This window comes from Pseudonaja textilis, chromosome 16, assembly GCF_049901715.1.
Source record: "Pseudonaja textilis isolate UNSWEBS1 chromosome 16, rPseTex1.2, whole genome shotgun sequence".
Lineage (NCBI taxonomy): Eukaryota > Metazoa > Chordata > Lepidosauria > Squamata > Elapidae > Pseudonaja > Pseudonaja textilis.
The window spans coordinates 3318469-3338268 of record NC_142005.1 but is presented as its reverse complement, the minus strand read 5'-3'; the positions used below and the strand labels follow the sequence as shown (position 1 = coordinate 3338268).

The 19800-nt window shown below is 41.2% G+C and overlaps 1 protein-coding gene across 1 annotated transcript in view; it reads left to right on the top strand.

Annotated features, from left to right (window-relative positions):
• Positions 1-19800, top strand: part of LOC113447439 (neuroblast differentiation-associated protein AHNAK-like) — a 75096-nt gene that overhangs the window by 36113 nt on the left and 19183 nt on the right. The window contains 3 exon segments of the mRNA XM_087913821.1: positions 10217-10326; positions 12107-12260; positions 16546-16733. Of these exon segments, the coding sequence (XP_087769947.1) occupies positions 12107-12260; positions 16546-16733 (342 nt within the window). The 5' untranslated portion in view covers positions 10217-10326.

The following is a 19800-nucleotide window of genomic DNA, read 5'->3' as shown; positions in this document are numbered from 1 at the left end:
CGTTTGTGAACGTGAAAAGTTAGGTGAAGGCAAACTGCGGTGCGTGGACTTAAAAAAGAAGGAAACCCCACAAGCTACTTTTAAAAGTTGGAGAAGGGCCCCCAGGAAAGAAGGCGGGGAAACCCCAGTCTAAGCGGTTGAGAAACGAATATTAGGGAAGGAAAACAGAACTTAAAATATATATTTGGGGAATTGAAACCAACAGCTCCTTTCATTTCACTTCTTCCCTTAGAAGTAGATCTCATAAATTCAGTAGAATTGCTTCCTGTTAAGAGGATCCTAGAACGCAAGGAATCTTCAGATTTTCTGAGCCAGGGTTTTCCCACCCTAGCAAGTTTAAGAGGGGTGGACTTCAACTCCCAGAATTCCTCCTCCTCCAGTCATGTTAGCTCAGGAATTCTGGGAGTTGAGGACCACAAGTCTTAAAGTTGCCCAGTTTGAAGACCCTTGGTTTAGACCCCTGAGCTAGATCCATTTGAACTTTAAACAGTGGCTACGGAGAACTGGATGTAACTTGAGGACTTGAGAATAGATGCAAGGTTTATCTTGCCCTGGAATAATAAGGGGCCTCTTAAAGTGTTTCTGGACGCTTTCTTTTTTCAGGGGTTCCTTATCTGTCTCGGGTGGGACAGGATGGTAGCCTTATCCCACAGCTAGAATATCTCTAGCAAAACATCTTTTCGGGGGCCCTTTAATCATCCAGGCCAAGAACATTCTTTTAATCCCAGCCGCCCTGCGATGTTTTGCAGAAGACAAAACTGGCCCTTCAGCCTCTGAATGCCAAAGGTGAAATATTTGGAATAGCAGCCTCGCCTGCTGCTAATATTTTCCCCGAAAACTTGTGCCCTGACCCGCTTCTTGGCGCGGAGTGGCTGCAAATCGTGATGGACGGATGGACGGCTGCAAAAATCGGCAGCTCATGATGAACGACTTGAGGATTGCTGGCGAGGAAAGGACGGGGAGTGAAATGATTCCGTGAAGAATGGTTTTGACAGTGCTACTAAGGGGTCTGGCCAGTCTGGTGGCACACAACCCACATTGGTTGCCTAGAAGAGAATTATAATGGTTGCAGGAACTGAACCTGGTTAGTCTAGGGAAGAGAAGGATCAGGGGAGGCATGATAGCAGCCTTCCAATATTTGAGGGGCTGCCACAAAGGGGGTCAAGCTGTTTTCCAAGGCACCTGAAGGCCAGACAAGGAATAATGGATGGAAACTGTCCAAGGAGAGGTTCAATCTAGAAATAAGGAGGAACTTTCTGACAGGGAGAACAATCAACCCATGGAACAGAAGTTGCCTTCAGAAGTTGTGGGAGCTTCATCACTGGAAGCTTTCAAGAAGAGACTGGGCTGCCCTCTGTCAGAAATGGTGTAGGGTCTCCTGCTTGGGCGAGAGGTTGGACTAGATGACCTTTAAGGTCCTTTCCAACTCTGTTAATCTAATCTAATCAACATTGGCAATTTGAAGATGTGTGGACTTCAACTCCCAGAATTCTTGGCCGGCTAGGGGATTCTGGGAATTGAAGTCCCTACATCTTCAAGTTGCCATGGCTTGGAAACACTGCACTAAGGCATGGTAAATATTAATTTCCAGGGTGTAAACCGCCTTCCACACATCCGTATCTCTATCGATGAGTTTCTTAAATAAAATTTCCAGGGTGTGTCTCTTCTGCTTAGCAAACCACAGAACTCAGCAGCCTAACTAGATTCCTGAAATAATTTTGCAAAATCATCAGCATTTACAAAATGGGCCAGAGAGGCATTTCAGCAAGGAAATAATATTGTGGTTGGGACGGGCCCATGCTTATTATTAATATTATTTTAATTTTAGCCAAACTTCAGAAATTCCAGGCGTTAAAAGGGAGGGGATGGGTGGAAAGAGGTACAGATGATTATATAATCGTAAAGATACTGCGCAGATAAAATTACTTTGGGATGAATCAAATGCGCTCGTGTTTTCTCCCAGGGATTTTGAAAATGATGGGCATTAAATTAATTTCAGAAGTCTGTGAAATCTAGCAACGGCTCACACACATGGGATTAAAAGATGCACACCTGTGTCTCTAAACCTTGGGAACTTTAAGAGGTGTGGATTTCAACTCCCAGAATTCCCCAGCCAGCCATGCGTACATGGCTGGTTGGGGAATTCTGCGAGTTGAAGTCCACGGGTCTTAAAGTTACCAATAGTTGAGAAATACTGATCAAAACAGCAGAACTGTCAAGAGGTTTTATTTTTTTATTTTTTGGAAGAAAACATTCTGAGTATTTTCCTATGCTGGATTCATATTCCAAACGGATTTCAGAGTTTATTTTGTGAAGCGTTATATTTTTCATGCAACATGTCCTGGATCAACATTTTGGAAACTGTCTTGAGCTAGTTGGATAGAAACATCAACAGAAACTAGTTGTAAATAAACACAGGTCTAAATCAACAGAAATAAATCCAGAAGGGTTTTTTTTGCAGAGCTTTTGAGGCAGGGAGAGATTGTCGAGTTAATGCAATGCTTCCCCAACAGTTTCCTTCATTTCCAAAACAGTTTATCTTTGGGAAAAAAAAACCTGATGTAGGTAAAACACTTCTGGTTAATAATGTCCCTATTGTAATTGGGTTATGTTTAGGATACCTAAAGAAAAACTACTTTTACAATTTGGATAATTTCCTTTGGTTTGGGAAACCCTAGAGTTCATGTTTCAAGTTAGTTTTTATACTACTTTAGGACAATATTTGAGGGGTCCTTGGTGTTCTCTCAGCTTGCTTTTTTTCTTGCAGACGTTTCATGACCCAACTAGGCAACGTCATCAGGTCTAGTAAAGGAGTAAGCCCCTTACCAGCACTGATGATGTTACCTAGTTTGGGTAAGCCTCAGTGATGGGATTCAAAGATTTTTTACTACCCATTCTGTGGGTGTGGCTTGGTGGGCGTGGCAAGGGAAGGATATACCGCAAAATCCCATTTCCTCCCCATCCCACTAACCTGCTTTCCAGCTCCATTTTCCTGTGCAGGGCAACCAAAGGAGACCCAGCCAATCAGCTGGGACTCAATGGGGGGCAGAGAAGAGATGGGGTTGGTGGGGCCAGTCAGAGGTGGGATTGGCCGGTTCTCCCAACTACTCAAAATATCCACCACCTGTTCTCCAGAACCGGTCAGAACCTGCTGAATACACACCTCTGTTCCTTCCCCTGCCACGCCTACCAAGCCACGCCCACCAAGCCATGCCACACCCACCAAACCACGCCTACAGAAACTTTAGTAAAAAAAAAAAAATTGAATACCACCAGTGCCCCATGGATGCTGCCAGGGTCATAAGTGTGCAAAACGGCCATTTTCACTGCTGTTGTAACTTTGAACGATCATTAAATGAACTGGTGTAAGTCGAGGACTACCTGTACAATCAAAAGGTTTGATTGGAATTTTTTTAAAAAAACACCAAAACCACTATTCCAAACGATTTGGAGCAAGAAATAAGAGGTTGATGAAGAAGGAGAGAAGGTGTGGGACAAGAGAAGAAATAGAGGTAGCTCTCCTCTTTACAACCGTTCGTTTAATGAGTGTTTAAGTTAGTTTAGTTTAGTTTAGCTTACTTTATTGTCATTGCACTTCGTACAATGAAATCAAACACCATCTTCAGTGTACATCGTGACCATGAAAATAAGCACACACACACATCCTTCACCCTCCACACATTGAATTGAAAACGCCTGATATTGCATTAATATTGCACTATATGGTATAATTCAACAAAGCTACTGCCCTGGGATAGAAGCTGTTTTTCAGCCTATTTGTCCTTGTTTTTATTATCATCCTGTACCATCTGCCAGATGGTAATAGTTCAAAAAAATAAAAATAAAAGGGTGCCCAGAATGGGATAAATCTTTGAGAATGTTTTGAACTTTCTTAAGACAGCGGGAGCTATAAAGCTCTTCCAAAGAGGGGATCCTCTGGCAATGATATTAACCCTCTGGAGTGCCGTCCTATCTGCCCCTGTGCAATTGGCAAACCATACACAGGTGCAATAAGTTAAAGTTACAACAGCGCTGAAAAAAATCAATAACTTACAACCGGTCCTTGCACTTAAAAACCATCCCAATGTTCCCCCAGTGGTCATGGGGTTAAAATTCAGGCACTTTGCAAGTGGTAGGTAGGTATTTACAATGGTTGCAGTGTCCTTTGGGTCAAGGGATGGCCGTTTACAATTTTCCCAGCCAGGTTCCAATCAGCAAAGGCAATGGGGGAAGCTAGATTTGCTTAACAGCTGCATGGTTCACTTAATGACCACAATGATTTTTCCTAACAAACGTGGCCAAAAAATAAAAAATAAAAACAGCCATATAAAACCAGGCGTGACTCAGTTAACAAGTGTTTTCTTAGCAATGGAAATACTAGTCCCAGTTATGGTCTTATGTTGAGGACCTAGCTGCAAAGGTGGAGTTTGCACACAAGATACTAATTAATAGATGAACAGAGTTGGGAGGGATCTTGTAGGTCATCTAGTCTGACCCACCGCCCAAGCAGGAGATCTTACACCATTTCTGACGGATGGCAGTCCAGTCTCTTATGAAAAGGTTCCAGGGATGAAGCTCCCACAACTTCTGAAGGCAACTTCTGTTCCATGGGTTGATTGTTCTCCCTGTCAGAAAATTCCTCCTTATGTCCAGGTTGAATCTCTCCTTGTTCAGTTTCCATCCATTATTTCATGTCTGGCTTTCAGGTGCTTTGGAAAACAGCTTGACCCACTCCTCCTCTCTGGGGCAGCCCCTCAAATATTGGAAGATGCTCTCCTGTCTCCCCTGGTCCTTCTCTTCCCTAGACTAGCCAGGCCCAGTTCCTGCAACTGTTCATCGTATGGTTTCAGTCTCCAGTCCCCATAATCATCCTGGTTGCTCTTCTCTGCCCTCTTTCTAGAGTCTCAAAATCTTTTTATTGTGTGGTGACCAAAACTGGATGCAGTACTCTAGGTGTGGCCTTACTAAAGGCTTTATTAGGCCTTACTATAGGCGGTATTAGTACTTCGCTTGATCTTGATTCTATCCCTCTGTTAATACAACTTAGGATTGCATGAGCTTTTTTGGCTGTTGCTGCACACGGCTGGCTCCTATTTAGCTGGTTGTCCCCTAAGACTCCAAGATCCCTCTCTCAGTTCCTGCTATTAAGCCTGGTTTCACCCAGTCTAGATGTGTGCTTTTTTTTTTTTTCTTGCCTAAGTGTAGGACTTTACTTTTCTGTACACTGAATTTCATTTTGTGAGATAGGGCCCAGGATACGAGTCTGTCAAGATCCACCTGGATCTTGAGCCTACCTTCTCAGGGTGTGGCTGTTCCTGCCAGCTTAGTGTCATCTGCAAATTTGGTAAGTTCCCCTTCGCTCAATTGCTGCTTAACATACTTTCTCGGTTTGCTCAATGGATTGATCCGAATGAATGCAACAAAAAGTAAGTTAGAAGAAATAAACCGTGTTATGCAAATGACACGATGAAAGGTAGTGTGGGAAAGGCAGCCAAGGAGAGGAATATTTTGTGTAAGAGCAAGGTATCTTGGGTGCTAATTGACAACCCGTGGACTCTTGATGTCACATTCTAGCCGCGGTGGAGTCATACCAAACCACCAACCCACCCTGTTTTCAACTTGTCGAGGAATTTGAACGACAGGAGGAGGAGGAGGAGGAGAAAGGAGAAAGGAGAAAGAGAGCATTTTGCTTCTTTTCCCCTCTGTTAAGAATTCTGTGCTGCAAAAGATACAGAAACATCCTTTGTCTTTAGCTCCGGAATCTTGGAAGTTGTGCAAAAAGACAGGAAGGAAAGCTGCAAAGCAAGTCCTGGGCTGTTTCTTTTTTTTTTGCCACCTTTGCAGAGTTGTTCTTGTTGTGTTCTGGTTCAGATCTCGACTCTTGAAGCTCATCCAGATCGAACAGGCCGAACTGATGTCAGCTGAGACTTTGCAAAGCCTTGCCACCACCTCCTCCTCCTCCTCCTCCTCCTCCAACTTTCCAGTCCTGCACATGAACCCCAACTGCTTGGAAATGGAAAACTTTCTTGAAGCTTCGGGAAATTGGCACAGCAGGAGAGGTGGGGCTGGGCGGCTGGGGAAGGTGCCAGCCACTGCCTGGAAAACACAGATGGGTGAGGGCAGCGCTGCCCCCTGGCGACAGCCACTTAAAACAGGGGTGCCCAACTTTGGCAACTTTTAAGATTTCTGGACTTCAACTCCCAGAATTCTGGCTGGGGAATTCTGGGTGTTGAAGTCTGCAAGCCTTAAAGTAGCCAAGGTTGGAAAGCCCTGCACTAAAACTCCCCCAAATGTGAGGCTGTTAGGGTGGCGTTTGTCAACTTGCTTCCACCTTAAAGGTAACTGTGGAGATTCTCCGTCCTGGTTGTCCCAAAGGTGTTTTTTTTCAAGAGGCAACTGGACTTTCTGGTTTTTCTTTGAAGAGGTTTCACTTCTCATTCAAGAAGCTTCTTCAGCTTCTTGGATGAGAAGTGACTATCTAATCACAGCAGAAGAAGTTTCTTGGAGGAGAAGTGAAACATCTTCAAAGAAAAACCAGAAAGTCCAGTTGCCTCTTGAAAAAAAAGCACCTTGAGGACACCTTACAGGTAGTCCTCAATTTACAATAGTTTGTTATAGCGACCGTTTACAATGGCTCTGAAAAAATATGATTTATGACCCTTTTTAAATACTTTTGACCGTTGCAGCATCTCCATGGTCATGTGATCAAAAATTCCTACCGCTTGGCTACTGGCTCATATTTATGACGGTTACAGAGTTGTGAAATTGCCTTTTGACAAGCAAAGTCGGTGGGGAAGCCAGATTCACTAACTTAACTATGACAATGATTCACTTAACGTCTGTGGCAGGAAAGGTCATAAAACGGGGCAAATCTCACTTCACATCAGCCTGGCTTACCAACAGAAATACTGGGCTCAATTGGGATTGTAAGTCAAGGACTACCTCTGTTTTAAAAAGTCAGAAATCAACTTGAACAGAAGTCCTGGAGCTGACTTAAGAGCCCTTCCGGATGGGGGGACTTCAACTCCCAGAATTCCTCAGCCAACACAGCCATTGGGCAGAGGATTCCAGCACTTGAGGGGCTGCCACGAGGGGGGTCAAATTATTCTCCAAAGCACTGGAGGGCGGGACAAGAAACAAGGGATGGAAACTAACCAAAGAGAGAAGCAAGCTGGAATTAAGGAGAAACCTCCTCACAGGGAGGACAATTAACCAGTGGAACTGCTTGCCACCAGAAGTTGTAGGTGCTTCATCCTTGGGGGTTTTCAAGAAGAGACTGGACAGCCACTTGTCTGAAATGGTATAGTCTTCTGCTTGAGCAGGGGGCTGGACTAGAAGACCTCCAAGGTCCCTTCCAGCTTCTCTCCTCTCCTCTTTCCAATATTTATTCCATTCCATCCTATTTTCTATTCTATTCCATTCCATTCCATTCCATTCCATCCTATTTTCTATTCTATTCTATTCTATTCTATTCTATTCTATTCTATTCTATTCTATTCTATTCTATTCTATTCTATTCTATTCCATTCCATTCCATTCCATTCCATCCCATCCCATCCCATCCCATTCCACCCCATCCCATTCCACCCATCCCATCCTATTTTCTATTCTATTCTATTCTATTCTATTCTATTCTATTCTATTCTATTCTATTCTATTCTATTCTATTCTATTCTATTCCATTCCATTCCATTCCATTCCATTCCATATTCCATATTCCATATTCCACTCCACTCTATTCTACTCGACTCGGTCCCTACCCCTACCAGAGTGGTTTAAAACCAACCACAGTTTTGGACAACATGTAAATTGTCGCCATTAATTTTTTCCCCATTGAAGTTGCTTGTTCTGAAGGCCCGTTCTGTCGCAGCAGGGCGAAAGCAAGCTTGTCATTCCTCGGGCATTTGTACCATAGTTCGCATGCTCACCCTCTGGGAACAGGGACTGCTCAACCAATTTAGAAAGTCACCCAGCACCCGAAGGGGAGGGGGCTTCAGTTCTTTTACCCGTACAAATTTTTTGGTGTCTTGCAAGCCACCTTAACTCAGCTCTGTTCACACAACATGCTTTAACGGTGTCATGTACAATTCAGGGGCCACGTTCTCAACAATAGCGGGAATTTGGTGAGTTTTAAACTGGGTTAGGCTTCCTTTTTTTTTTCTGGGGACAATAGGTTGTGTAAAACGCACTTCTCTGTGTGTGAATTGAGTTTTCAGCGTAAATGCCATTATCAACTTGTGCAGCAAGGTGTGGAGCAAGCCAGGAAAAACTGTTATCTAATCCTGACATTATAGTAATAACAGCAATGAAAACATGAGGTCTTGGCCACTAAGCGATAAAAATATTCTTGGTTTGGCACCAGAGTCCTCTACTGGAAATGAGCAAATATTATTGTTTGATTGGTACAGTTTTTCTGCAAGGAAAGGATTGAAGGATTTGGGTTTAGGAACACTTTACTTCAGGTTGGTGAGACTGAAGAGAAGAATTATCCAAGCCCCCCTTCACACCACCTGCTTGAATTAATTTCTGAATTATTCCACTTTCTGGCTTTGCGTCGTATTTTGAATCATCAAGTAACCTAAACTAAGGGGGTTCGCAGCAGGGATGGGATGCAAATGTTCTTACTCCCGGTTCTGTGGCCTTGACTAGATGGGAGTGGTTAGGTGGGCGTGGCCATGTAACTAGGTGGGCGCACCCCTTTTTGCCTCCTGGGCCTCAGGGAAGCCTCCTAGGTAAGACTGCGAGGCGGATCCCGGAACAGCCGATCACCGGAACAGCTGATCATCAGGAGTCAAAAAACGAAATACCATAAGGAGTGACTGAATGGGGTGGGCGGGGGAGAATGCAGTCAGCGATGTCGCGCATGCGCGCAATGTCACGCATGTGCAATAAGGATTGACTGGGTGGGGCGGAGAGGGGCGGGGCCAATCAGGGGAACGATTTGCCAGTTCTCCGAACTGTGCAGAATCGTAACAACTGGTTCAACCAAACTGGTCCGAACTGGTAGAATCCCACTCCTGCTTCACAGCACGTATGAAGCCTGAAAATTAAACTTAGTTTAACACCTAAGCTTTGTGGCTTACACTAATTCAGTCTCTGAGATTTTAAGTGTCTTGAACAATGTTTCTCAATCTCCGTAAGTTGAAGACATGTGGACTTCAACTCCCAATGTATGTCAGTTTGATGTGGCTTTTTTGACCCTATGAATTTTGATGCAAACAGTAAGTTCATGTTCCTTTTATGATGCGTAAACTTCAGAATCCTCATCCGATATTAATGATTAATACTGGCTTGATAGGAATATACAGGGGGTGGGGGTTTTTTGAATGGAGAAATCTGTGCTGACAAATTCATTCTGGCGACATGTAAACAGCAGCTGTAGCTGTACTTTCTTGGGGAGAAGGCGGCCAACCGAACCACTGGGAATTAAAAGTGTCGTTTGTGGAGCCAGCTGGTTTTAGCGAGGAATGTGCAAGCTTTCGAATCTCACAGCACGCTTTGTCAAGCCAATTGCAAAAGCTGCCACTTATAAAAACATTTTGCGTGTTTTCCTATCTTAGGGAAAAAAAGCAACCTGTCAGGTTATCTGTAAAGATTTCATGTGGAAATCTTGCTACACTTAAATTTGTGCAGAAAGGGAGGAAATATTTATGCTTTTCATAGAAAAAGAAAGATGTGAAAGGAATTAGGAATTAAAAGCTGTCACCTTACCGAGCATATGGGGCAATGGTGGGAATCAAAACTTTTTACTACCGTTTCTGTGGGTGTGGTTCGGGGGGAATGGCAGGGGAAGGTTACTGCAAAATCCCCCTTCCCTCCCCACCCCTCTAACCTGCTTTCCAGCTCCGTTCTCCTGTGCAGGGCAACCAAAGAAGACCCAGCCAATCAGCTGGGACTCAATGGGAGGCAGAGAAGAGATGGGTTTGGCGGGGCCAGTCAGAGGCAGCATTGGTTGGTTCTCCAGACTAAAAATTTCTGCTACTAATTCTCCAGAACCGGTTAGAACCTGCTGAATGCCACTTCTGATATGGGTGCCATAAAATGTTTAATAAATAAAATAATAAAATAAAAAATAAAGTATTAAAAGTACAGTAAAATAGTAAAATAAAACTGACATGACAGGCTGCCAAGTTGTGTGCTTGGTAAAATTCTGACATTCGAGGTTTCAGAAAAACAGAGTGATTTTATTCACCAGAAGTTTTAATCTCTTTCCTAGATTGTGAAGTTGGAACGAACATTACCAAAAGGATCAGCAAGTGAGAAGTACTGCATTCCTGGGGCGGATCCTACCTGAAGCAACGTCCTAGAAAGGTTGGAGACTATACGGCGACTCCTATTTCCCTCTACCTGTTAGAAACAGCAGCAGAGATAGTCTTCGATATAGGACCACAATTAGGAATTTCCGTTGCTAAACAAGGAGCGCGTTGTGAGTTGGGCTTCTTAAAGCGGTCACGTTGAGAATCACTGCTCAATGAGCAAAGTCAACAGGGGAAAAACAGATTCACTGAAGGACCACGTGATTCAATTTTATGACCTTTTTTTGCTATGGTTGCTCATTAAGCAAATCACCACAGCTGTTCATTGAATCATGTGATCCTTAAGTGTATCTGTTTTACGGTGTTGATTTCGCTTGTTGAGATGATAGATTTGAGCAGTGTTTCTCAATGTAACCACTTTAACACGGGTGGACTTCAACTCCCAGAATTCCCCAGCCAATTCTGGGAGTTGAAGTCCACCCGTCTTAAAGTGGCCAAGGCTGGAAAACACAGGATTATAATATTTCTTAGCTATTATGTGGCAAATTGTAATTTCCACCTTAATGAATTTAATTTTCAATGCTTTTCATTGGTGCTTTTTTGTAGATAAGTTTGCTGGCCAATTTGGATGATCTAAAGGCTTTTATCCAAATGTCAGCAGCCTGCTAACTCTGTGTGATCCAGAAAAGCTCATCAGAGTTGAGGTCTCATTTATACTTGCATCCACATGAGATCCTTGGTAAGAAAATAGGACATGTGTGTGTGTATGGTATTCAGCTTTGTTCGGGTATTTTCCCATGTCATTATAGTTGTGCTTTTAGAGTTGTAGCAACGTTTCGGCAGAATCTCATCTGCCATCATCAGGCTTCTGTACTGTATATCTGTGAGCACAACTATAATGACGTGGGAAAATACCCGAACAAAGCTGAATGCCATACATGTAAGTACCCGCGAAAACTTAAGAAAACAAATATATATATATACATGCACACACACATATATACATATACTTACATACTTGTTTTCTGAGGTTCTCGGTATTGGATCGGGGTTCCCGTAGATTGCACGTTCGATGAGTCTCTTCATCATCTAGCTTCGTTCGGCTCTGTGCTTCTCTGAGTCTCTGTGTGTGTCTCGATGTCCACATATATACATATATACATATATGTGTCTGTGTGTGTGTATATATATATATGTGTGTGTGTGTATATGTATATATATATATATATACTGTATATACATGTATATATGTGTGTATATATGTGTGTGTATATATGTGTGTGTGTGTATGTGTGTATAAGTATATGTATGTGTGTGTGTGTGTGTGTGTGTGTGTGTGTGTGTGTGTGTGTATTTTTTTTTTCTTAAGTTTTTGCGGGTACTTACATGTATGGCATTCAGCTTTGTTCAGGTATTTTCCCACGTCATTGTAGTTGTGCTTTTAAAGTTGTAGCAACGTTTCGGCAGAATCTCATCTGCCATCTGCCATCTCATCTGCCTTCTGTATTGTGTTCTCTGTGTACAGAAGCCTGATGATGGCAGATGAGATTCTGCCAAAACGTTGCTACAACTTTAAAAGCACAACTATAATGACGTGGGAAAATACCTGAACAAAGCTGATATTATACATGCATAATGATATTATACATGTAAGTACCCGCGAAAACTTAAGAATAAATATATATATATATATATATATATAATATGTATGTAAGTATAAACCATTACACTTCTAGCATTAGATTAGTTTTGAGTGTTGTGCAATTTGAATATCTCTCAAATAGGATTTCCCCTTATTTTTATGTTTTAAGCCTTTGGGAGATTGACAGCTTCTTGTTTCTGTGCCTAGGATGGACAAGGAAGAAGAGAGTACGCGGGAGATCCTACTCCCCGATTGGCAAGGCAGCTCTCATGGTATTACCATCAAAGAGACAGATGAAGGTGTCTTTGTGAAGCAGATCCAACAGGACTCACCAGCTGCCAAGACAGGAATTGTACAGGAAGGTTAGTCAAACAATCTTGGGGTCACTATTGAATAACAGAAGGGATTTTGGAGTCTTCTACTCCAACCATCTGTGCAAGACTCTATACCATTCTGGACAAATGTTCAGTCTCTTCCTAAAAGTCTCCAATGTTGGAGCTCCCACAACTTCTGAAGGCAGGCAGTTCCACTGGTTCATTATTCTCACTGTTAGAAAATTTCTCCTTGGAAATTGAATCCAGAAGTGATCCAGTTTACCTTCTACTCCAATCCACATAAATCCTGGTCAAGGTTAGATATGGCATGGATGAATAATGATCTACTCAAGGATTTAAAAATATAGAAATATTAACCAACACTTGGGCAGATCATAACCCATTGCAAATAACTTGGAAAATCCAAACTTACAAGAAAGCTAGGTGGACATTTAACCCACAACTATTGAAAGAAAAAGGATACACTCAAAAAATTAAGGAAGAATTAGAGATATTTTTAAATTTATTAAAAAACAAGATACCTCGTTGCAAATTCTTTGGGATACAATGAAGGTGTACCTAATTCTTAATGAAAGAATTCACCCTGACCAGAATGGATTTCTTCCCATCAGACAGATTAGAAATAATACAAGAATGATAATTGATATATTAGAATACTATGAAACACACCCAGGATGCCAAGTTGCTCTGGTTTTCCTGGACGCACAAAAGGCATTTGACAACCTAAACTGGGAATTTATGAAACGCCAGATAAACTTGATGAAATTTGGGGATAACTTTGCAAAGATGTTAGATTTGATTTATTTAACTCAGAAAGCAAGGGTAATGATAAATGGAGAATTTACCAGTCCTTCTGAAATAAAAAGGGCTGTCAGGCAGGAATGCCCATTGTCACCTCTGCTTCTTATTACAATATTAGAAACATTACTGGACAGAATTAGAATGAATGAGGAAATTAAAGGTACTAAGATTAAAAGACAAGAATATAAATTACATGCTGATGATGTGGTCATTATAGAGGATCCAGTAGAGTCAGGACCAACCTTATTAAAAGAAATTGATAAATTTGGTAAACTAGCTGGGTTGAAAATCAATAAGGAAAAAACCAAAATGTTAGTTAAAAATATAACAAATAATAAACAAAAAGAACTAGAAGAAATAATGGGACTACAAATTGTTAACAAGATTAAATATTTAGGTATATGGTTAAGACTCAAAACAATAATTTTGAAAGAAGACAATTATGTTAAACTATTACAACAAATAGGAAGAGATTTGGAGATATGGAGCAAAATGCAGGTTTCTTTATTAGGCAGAATTGCCACAATTAAAATGAATGTTCTACCCAAATTGCTTTATTTATTCCAAATGATCCCTAAATTATTGGATAAATCGTTTTTCAAAAAATTGAATAAATTATTACGAAATTCATTTGGGCAGGCAAGAAGTCAAGAATTAAGAAAATTTATTTACAAGACAATAAAAGCAGAGGTGGCTTTGGTCTCCCTGCCTGGGAGACCTATTATAAAGCAGCGATGTTAATGTGGATAAAGGATTGGATTAGATTGGGAAACAAAAGAATTCTAACATTAGAAGGATACGACTTACAAATAGGGTGGCATGCCTTCTTGTGGAATTCGAGTAGTAAAAGTCACTCATACTTTCAGAGACATACTTTACGCAAATCTTTGATAAAAATCTGGTCTGATATTAGGAAAAAACATTGTATTAAAGTTCCGTTATGGCTGTCAACAATGGAGGCAATGTTCCACCCTAATACAATGGACACCAGTAAAAAGCTCAAATATCACCAAATTTTAGACAAAGAAGGAAAGCTCAGATCGACCCAAGAGTTAGAAAACTAAAAAATAATGATTGATCATTGGTCCTATTTCCAAATAGCAATAAGATAGGAGAAAGATTTAAAAGAATTCAGAATAGAATCAAAGAGCACTAAATTTGATAAGATACTTTTGGGCCCAGATAAAAATATGATATCTAAATTATATAACTATCTATTGGAATATGAATTAGCTGAGGAAATTGTGAAAGGACCAATGATAGCATGGGCAAGAAATTTCGGCCATAATATAGACTTAGAAGACTGGGAAGAAATCTGGCAGAGAAATCTTACAATAACTAAATCTGTGTCTTATAAAGAGAACTTAATATAAAATGATATATAGATGGCATCTAGCACTCTCTAGATTAGCAAAAATATATCCAACATCCAATCCAACTTGTTGGAAATGCAAAGGGAATCATGGTACCTCCTTCCATCTCTGGTGGACACGCCCAGTGGTCAAAAAGTTTTGGAGTAGAATTAAAACTTAGTTAGAAGAAATTGTCCAGGGTGGATTGGAGTGGGAACCTAAATTGTATCTTCTGGGTATCATTAAGGAAGGTTATCCCTCCAAAGTAAAATATTTGATTATCCATATCCTAACAGCGGCACGTATCTCACTGGCTCAATTTTGGAAATCACCTAATATAGCACCAATACAATTTATTATTCAAAAAATTTGTGAATGTGCAGAAATGGAAAAACTCACATTAAAATTAAAAGGAAAAGAGGAGGTGGAATTTGACTCGATCTGGAATAAGTGGTACAATTGGCTCAAACATAAAAAAAAATGAAAAGGGGAATCAAGCGGGGAAAACAAATTTATGAAACAGATTATGATACATACAATAAGAAACAGGAATTATTAATGTTAGTCTTAGACTCCCTCGTTCTTTAAACAATCAATAGAAGGAATTCCTCTGTAAAAATAAATAAGTATAATCCAACAACAAACATTAATAACAGAACATTATGTTTGATAGAATATAAATAACAGAACCTATAGGTAGCAAGAAATAACTGCCACATAATATAATTTAGGAAATATTTAACTCACTGTCAAATGTATTAAAGGAAAATTTAATTAGTTTTAGCACAGAGATTATTGTGACATTTGTCTGTATGGATCTTTGTCTTTTGAATTTGTATATTTTAATTTTTTGTATTCAATAAAGTTTGTTTTAAAATTTTAAAAAAAGAAAAGAAAATTTCTCCTTAATTCTAGATTGCTTCTCTCCCTGGTTAGTTTCCATCCGTTGCTTCTTGTCCTGCCTTCTGGTGTTTTGGAGAATAATTTGAGCCCCTCTCCTTTGTGGCAGCCCCTCAAACACTGGAAAGCTGCTATCATGTTCATCCCTAGTCCTTCTTTTAGCTTTTCCCTTCATTGGATGTTTATTAAACGGTGATCAAAGTGGTTGGGTGTCCTCAGATAGCCATAGATCAATTCTTGTAGATACGTTAGCTCCAATATTCCCAAGCAAGCTTGGTTAGAGGACTCCTGAGAGCAGGACAAGAAGCAATGGGCGAAAGCTTGTCAGAAGGAGATTCAGCTGGAAATGAGAAATTTCTTGACAGAATGATTAGTCAAAGTTTGCCTCCTGGAGTTGTGGCTGCTCCATCACTGGAGGTTTTCAAGAAAAGAGTGGACATCCATTTGTCCAGGATGCAGTAAGGTTTCCTACATTGGGCAATGGGTTGGAATAGAAGACTTCCAAGGTCTTTTCCAGCCCATATAATTCTATGACCCCTGAGGTTTCCATGCAATTTAAATTTAAATGCAAGAACCCCACATATCGGTTCTGACATTCCTCCATTATGCGTGGCTCTCGGGAGCAGTATCCAAGATCTGACGCTCTTGTGTATGCTGTATATTCCTTCAGTTTTGTCCACGTGTGAGATGACATGCCTACCAATGGGATGGCACTTGTGTGGTGGCACCACTTTCATTGTTTTGATCACCATGATATGAAAAAAGATGTTGAGACTCTAGAAAGAGTGCAGAGAAGTGCAAGAAAGATGGTTAGGGGGCTGGAGAATGGCTGCAGGAATCAGGCACGATTAGTTTGATGAAAAGGATTAGGGTGATGTAATAGCATCTTCCAATATCTGAGGGGCTTCCACAAAGAGGGAGTCAAGTTATTCTCCAAAGCACCTGTGGGCAGGACAAAAAGTGTAAACTTGTCAAATAGAGGTCCAACCTAGAACTAAGTGCAAATTTTCTGATAGCAAGAACAATTAGTCAGTGGAATAGCTTGCCTCCAGAAATTGTGGGTACTCCAACACTGGAAGAGGAGATTGGATATCCATTGTGTGGGATGGAATAAGGTCTCCTGCCTTGAGCAGGAGGTTGGCCTACAAGACCTCCAAGATCCCTTCCAACTCTTGTCATTATCCTTTCTACCGTTCCTTGATGTCTCCTTGAGCTCTTCCTAATCTAACAACCGAATCCTGGCCTTTCTCGTTCTGCAGGAGACCAGATTGTGAGCGCCACCATCTATTTTGACAACGTGCACTCAGGAGAGGTCTCGGAGCTCCTTAAAAATGTGGGTCATCATACGGTGGGCCTGCGGCTACAGAGGAAGGGAGACCGCTCCCCATTACCAGGGCAGCCTGGCTCCTATGACACGTTTCCTCCAAGGAGCCCAGAAGTCGTTTTGGTGAGTAAGTGTGAAAAGAAGAAGAATGGAAGAAGTACTGTGCACGTGTGGAATATTTAAGGAACACAACAAGCTCAGTTTATCTTGAGTGCCTTATTTAATTCTAGGTCAAGGGTGCTTAAAATTTGAGATTGAACTAGAACGAAGGAGAAATTTCCCGACAATGAGAACAATTAATCAGTGGAACAGCTTGCCTTCAGAAACTGTGGGTGCTCCAACACTAGAGGATTTTCAAGAAGAGACAGGACTGCCATTTGTCTGAAATAGTACAGGGTCTCCTGCTTGAGGAGGGGGCTGGACTAGAAGACCTCCAAGGTCCCCTCCAACCCTTGTCATTCTGCAGCCATGGTATAATTAGTGAGAGCATTAGAGACCTGGTTTGATCCACTTCCTGCAAATAGTGGTTGAAAAAGTCGGTCTGGTACAATTTTACCGTCAGGGAGAGAAAAACAAATTGGGGAAGACAGGCTGAGGATGGACCATCTCCATGAAGGGGTGGGTGGGTTTCCCTCCCTCCCTCCCTCCCCTCTTTGCAAGCACAAGCAAGCATAAGGTGGAAGCTGACTGGGGGGGGAGCATTTCAGGTCCCAGGGACTGCAGCGGTTTGGTGAGGCTCGATTCAGACTCCCCCTTGAGATAGGACCAAAGACAGGCTCACTTTCTCGTTTGGGGAGGGGGCGCTGATTGGCAAGAGATACGAGCCAGGAGCATAATTTGCCCATGTAAAACTCTTTCTTTCTTTCTTTCTTTCTTTCTTTCTTTCTTTCTTTCTTTCTTTCTTTCTTTCTTTCTTTCTTTCTTTCTTTCTTTTCTTTCTTTCTTTTCTTTTCTCTCTCTCTCTTCCTTCCTTCCTTCCTTCCTTCCTTCCTTCCCTCCCTCCCTCCCTCCCATATAGTTTCTTTCTTTCCTTTTAAGAAATCTATAAAAGTATCCAGAAGGTCAGAGAGCAAAAAAGTTCATTTCTCCCCCTTATTTAATTGTTTCTTTTAGCTGCTTCAGGCTGATCATGGCTCTCTTGCACAAACAGTCATCTGATTGAGGGCAAGCTAGTTGCAGGGGCCTTCGGAGGATCCAGTTGTGTGCAGGTGTGTGCAGCCAGAAGCTGCCGGCATTTGCACAAGGATAGCAACAGATGGTCTTCATTGCCTTGAGCCCCAAGGTCCCTGTGGTCCCGCCTTCTCCTCAGCCTTATCCCTCCCCCTTGTCAGGATGACTCAGCTGCCAATCAAACAGCAGCTACTAATCACACAGCAGCTGTTAGTCAAGCAGCCATGTTGGGCTTCGGGGAGAAGGCGGGAAGACAAAATGGCTACCCGGGAGCTCTGAGGCCCTCATGAAGAAGGGGCTCCAGCATCAATGGAGCCAAAGCCCAGGGTTCAAAATAAAGAGAAAAACCGGGGAGGGGAAAAGGCAGCCTTCCCGGGAAGAGGCAGCAGCGGAAAAAACAGGGCAGGGAGAGCCGGCCTGAGGGAAAAGTTTCCCTCAGCTGGAGCCAAGAGTGGAAGATAATAGAGGAATAATAATAATAATAATAATAATAAGCAACAACAATAACAATAATAGGAGTAGGAAGTGCTCAGTAGGTGCATAAAAATGCCAAATCCAATCTAAACACCTGGCTAACTCCAGCCAATTTATTTTATTTCATTTTTTATTTTATTACTTATTTTAATTGAATTGAATTGAATTGATTTATTTTATTTTACTAGTATTTTATTTTATTAGACTTGGTTTATTTTATTATATTTTACTTATTTTATTGTTTTATTTTATTTGACTTGATTTGTTTTATTTTATTTTATTATTTTATTATTTTATTTTATTTATCGAGCTTCTTAACCACTGAACTCCCTAATAGAGAGGCTCTTAATACCATTTGCCTATAGATAGTCCTTGACTTACAACCATTTTTTTAGTGATGATTCAGTTACAACGGTGCTGGAAAAACTGACTTACAAATATCTTCATACATATGACCATTGCAGCATCCTCAGGTAATCAAAATTCTTGGCAACTGGCTCCTATTTATGACAGTTGCAGTGTCCTGGAGTTAACATGCAACCTTCTGACAAAGTAAGGAAGCCAGATTCTAGTAACTTAATAACTTCACTGATTCATGTAACAACTGTACCAAGAAAGATAATAAAATGGGGCAAAACTCAACAAATGTCTCGCTTAGCAAAATAAATCTTGGGCTCAGTTGTGATTGTAAGTCAAGGACTACCTGTATAAACAAGAACTGGTGGAACCATACAGTAGAAAAAGTCATAGGAAATGAAGAAGTTAAATTGCTCCGGGACTTTAGAATTCAAATAGACAGGCACCTGCCAAACAACAGCCCAGATTTAACAATTGTTAAAAATTTAATCTGTAAGATTCCAGGGGTTTTTTTGACTGTGGTGGAATCAGCTGATGACATTAAGCATGGTTTTTTTAAATATCTGATTTGTATTTTGCCAATCTGGATTTGAATGGCACATGTTTCTTTGAACCTGTCCATGATATATTTCCAGGCTGGTGGAAGGTAAGAACCTGACATTGGTGGGTGGAGGTAAGAAATGGGCAATACTTTCAGGGAATCATAGAATTAAATGTACATACACACAATCATACGGGGTGTGTGTGTGTATGTGTGTGTGCAATAAGAGAATGAAAAAATATCAAGTGCTTGAGATTGTCAAAGTGGCCCATTGTCCTCTTGTCTTGAGCAACATTGTGCCACCAAGCCGCTTACATTTTGTACATTTTGCCCAGAAAAACGATATCAAATACCTCACATTTGGCAGAGATATCCCACTTGGCTGGATGTTCTGATATTGTACAATATAGACATCCAGATGAAGTAAGTGTAGTTGAACTAACTCTAGAAAATGCAGAGAAGAGCAACAAAGATGATTAGGGGATTGGAGGCTAAAGAACGTTTACAGGAATTGGATGGGCTACTCTAGTGAAAAGAAGGCCTGGGGTGATATGATAGCAGCTTTCCAAATATTTGAGGGGCTGTCACAAAAAAGAGGAGGTCAACCTCTTCTCCAAAGCACCAGAAGGTAGGACAAGAAGCAACAGA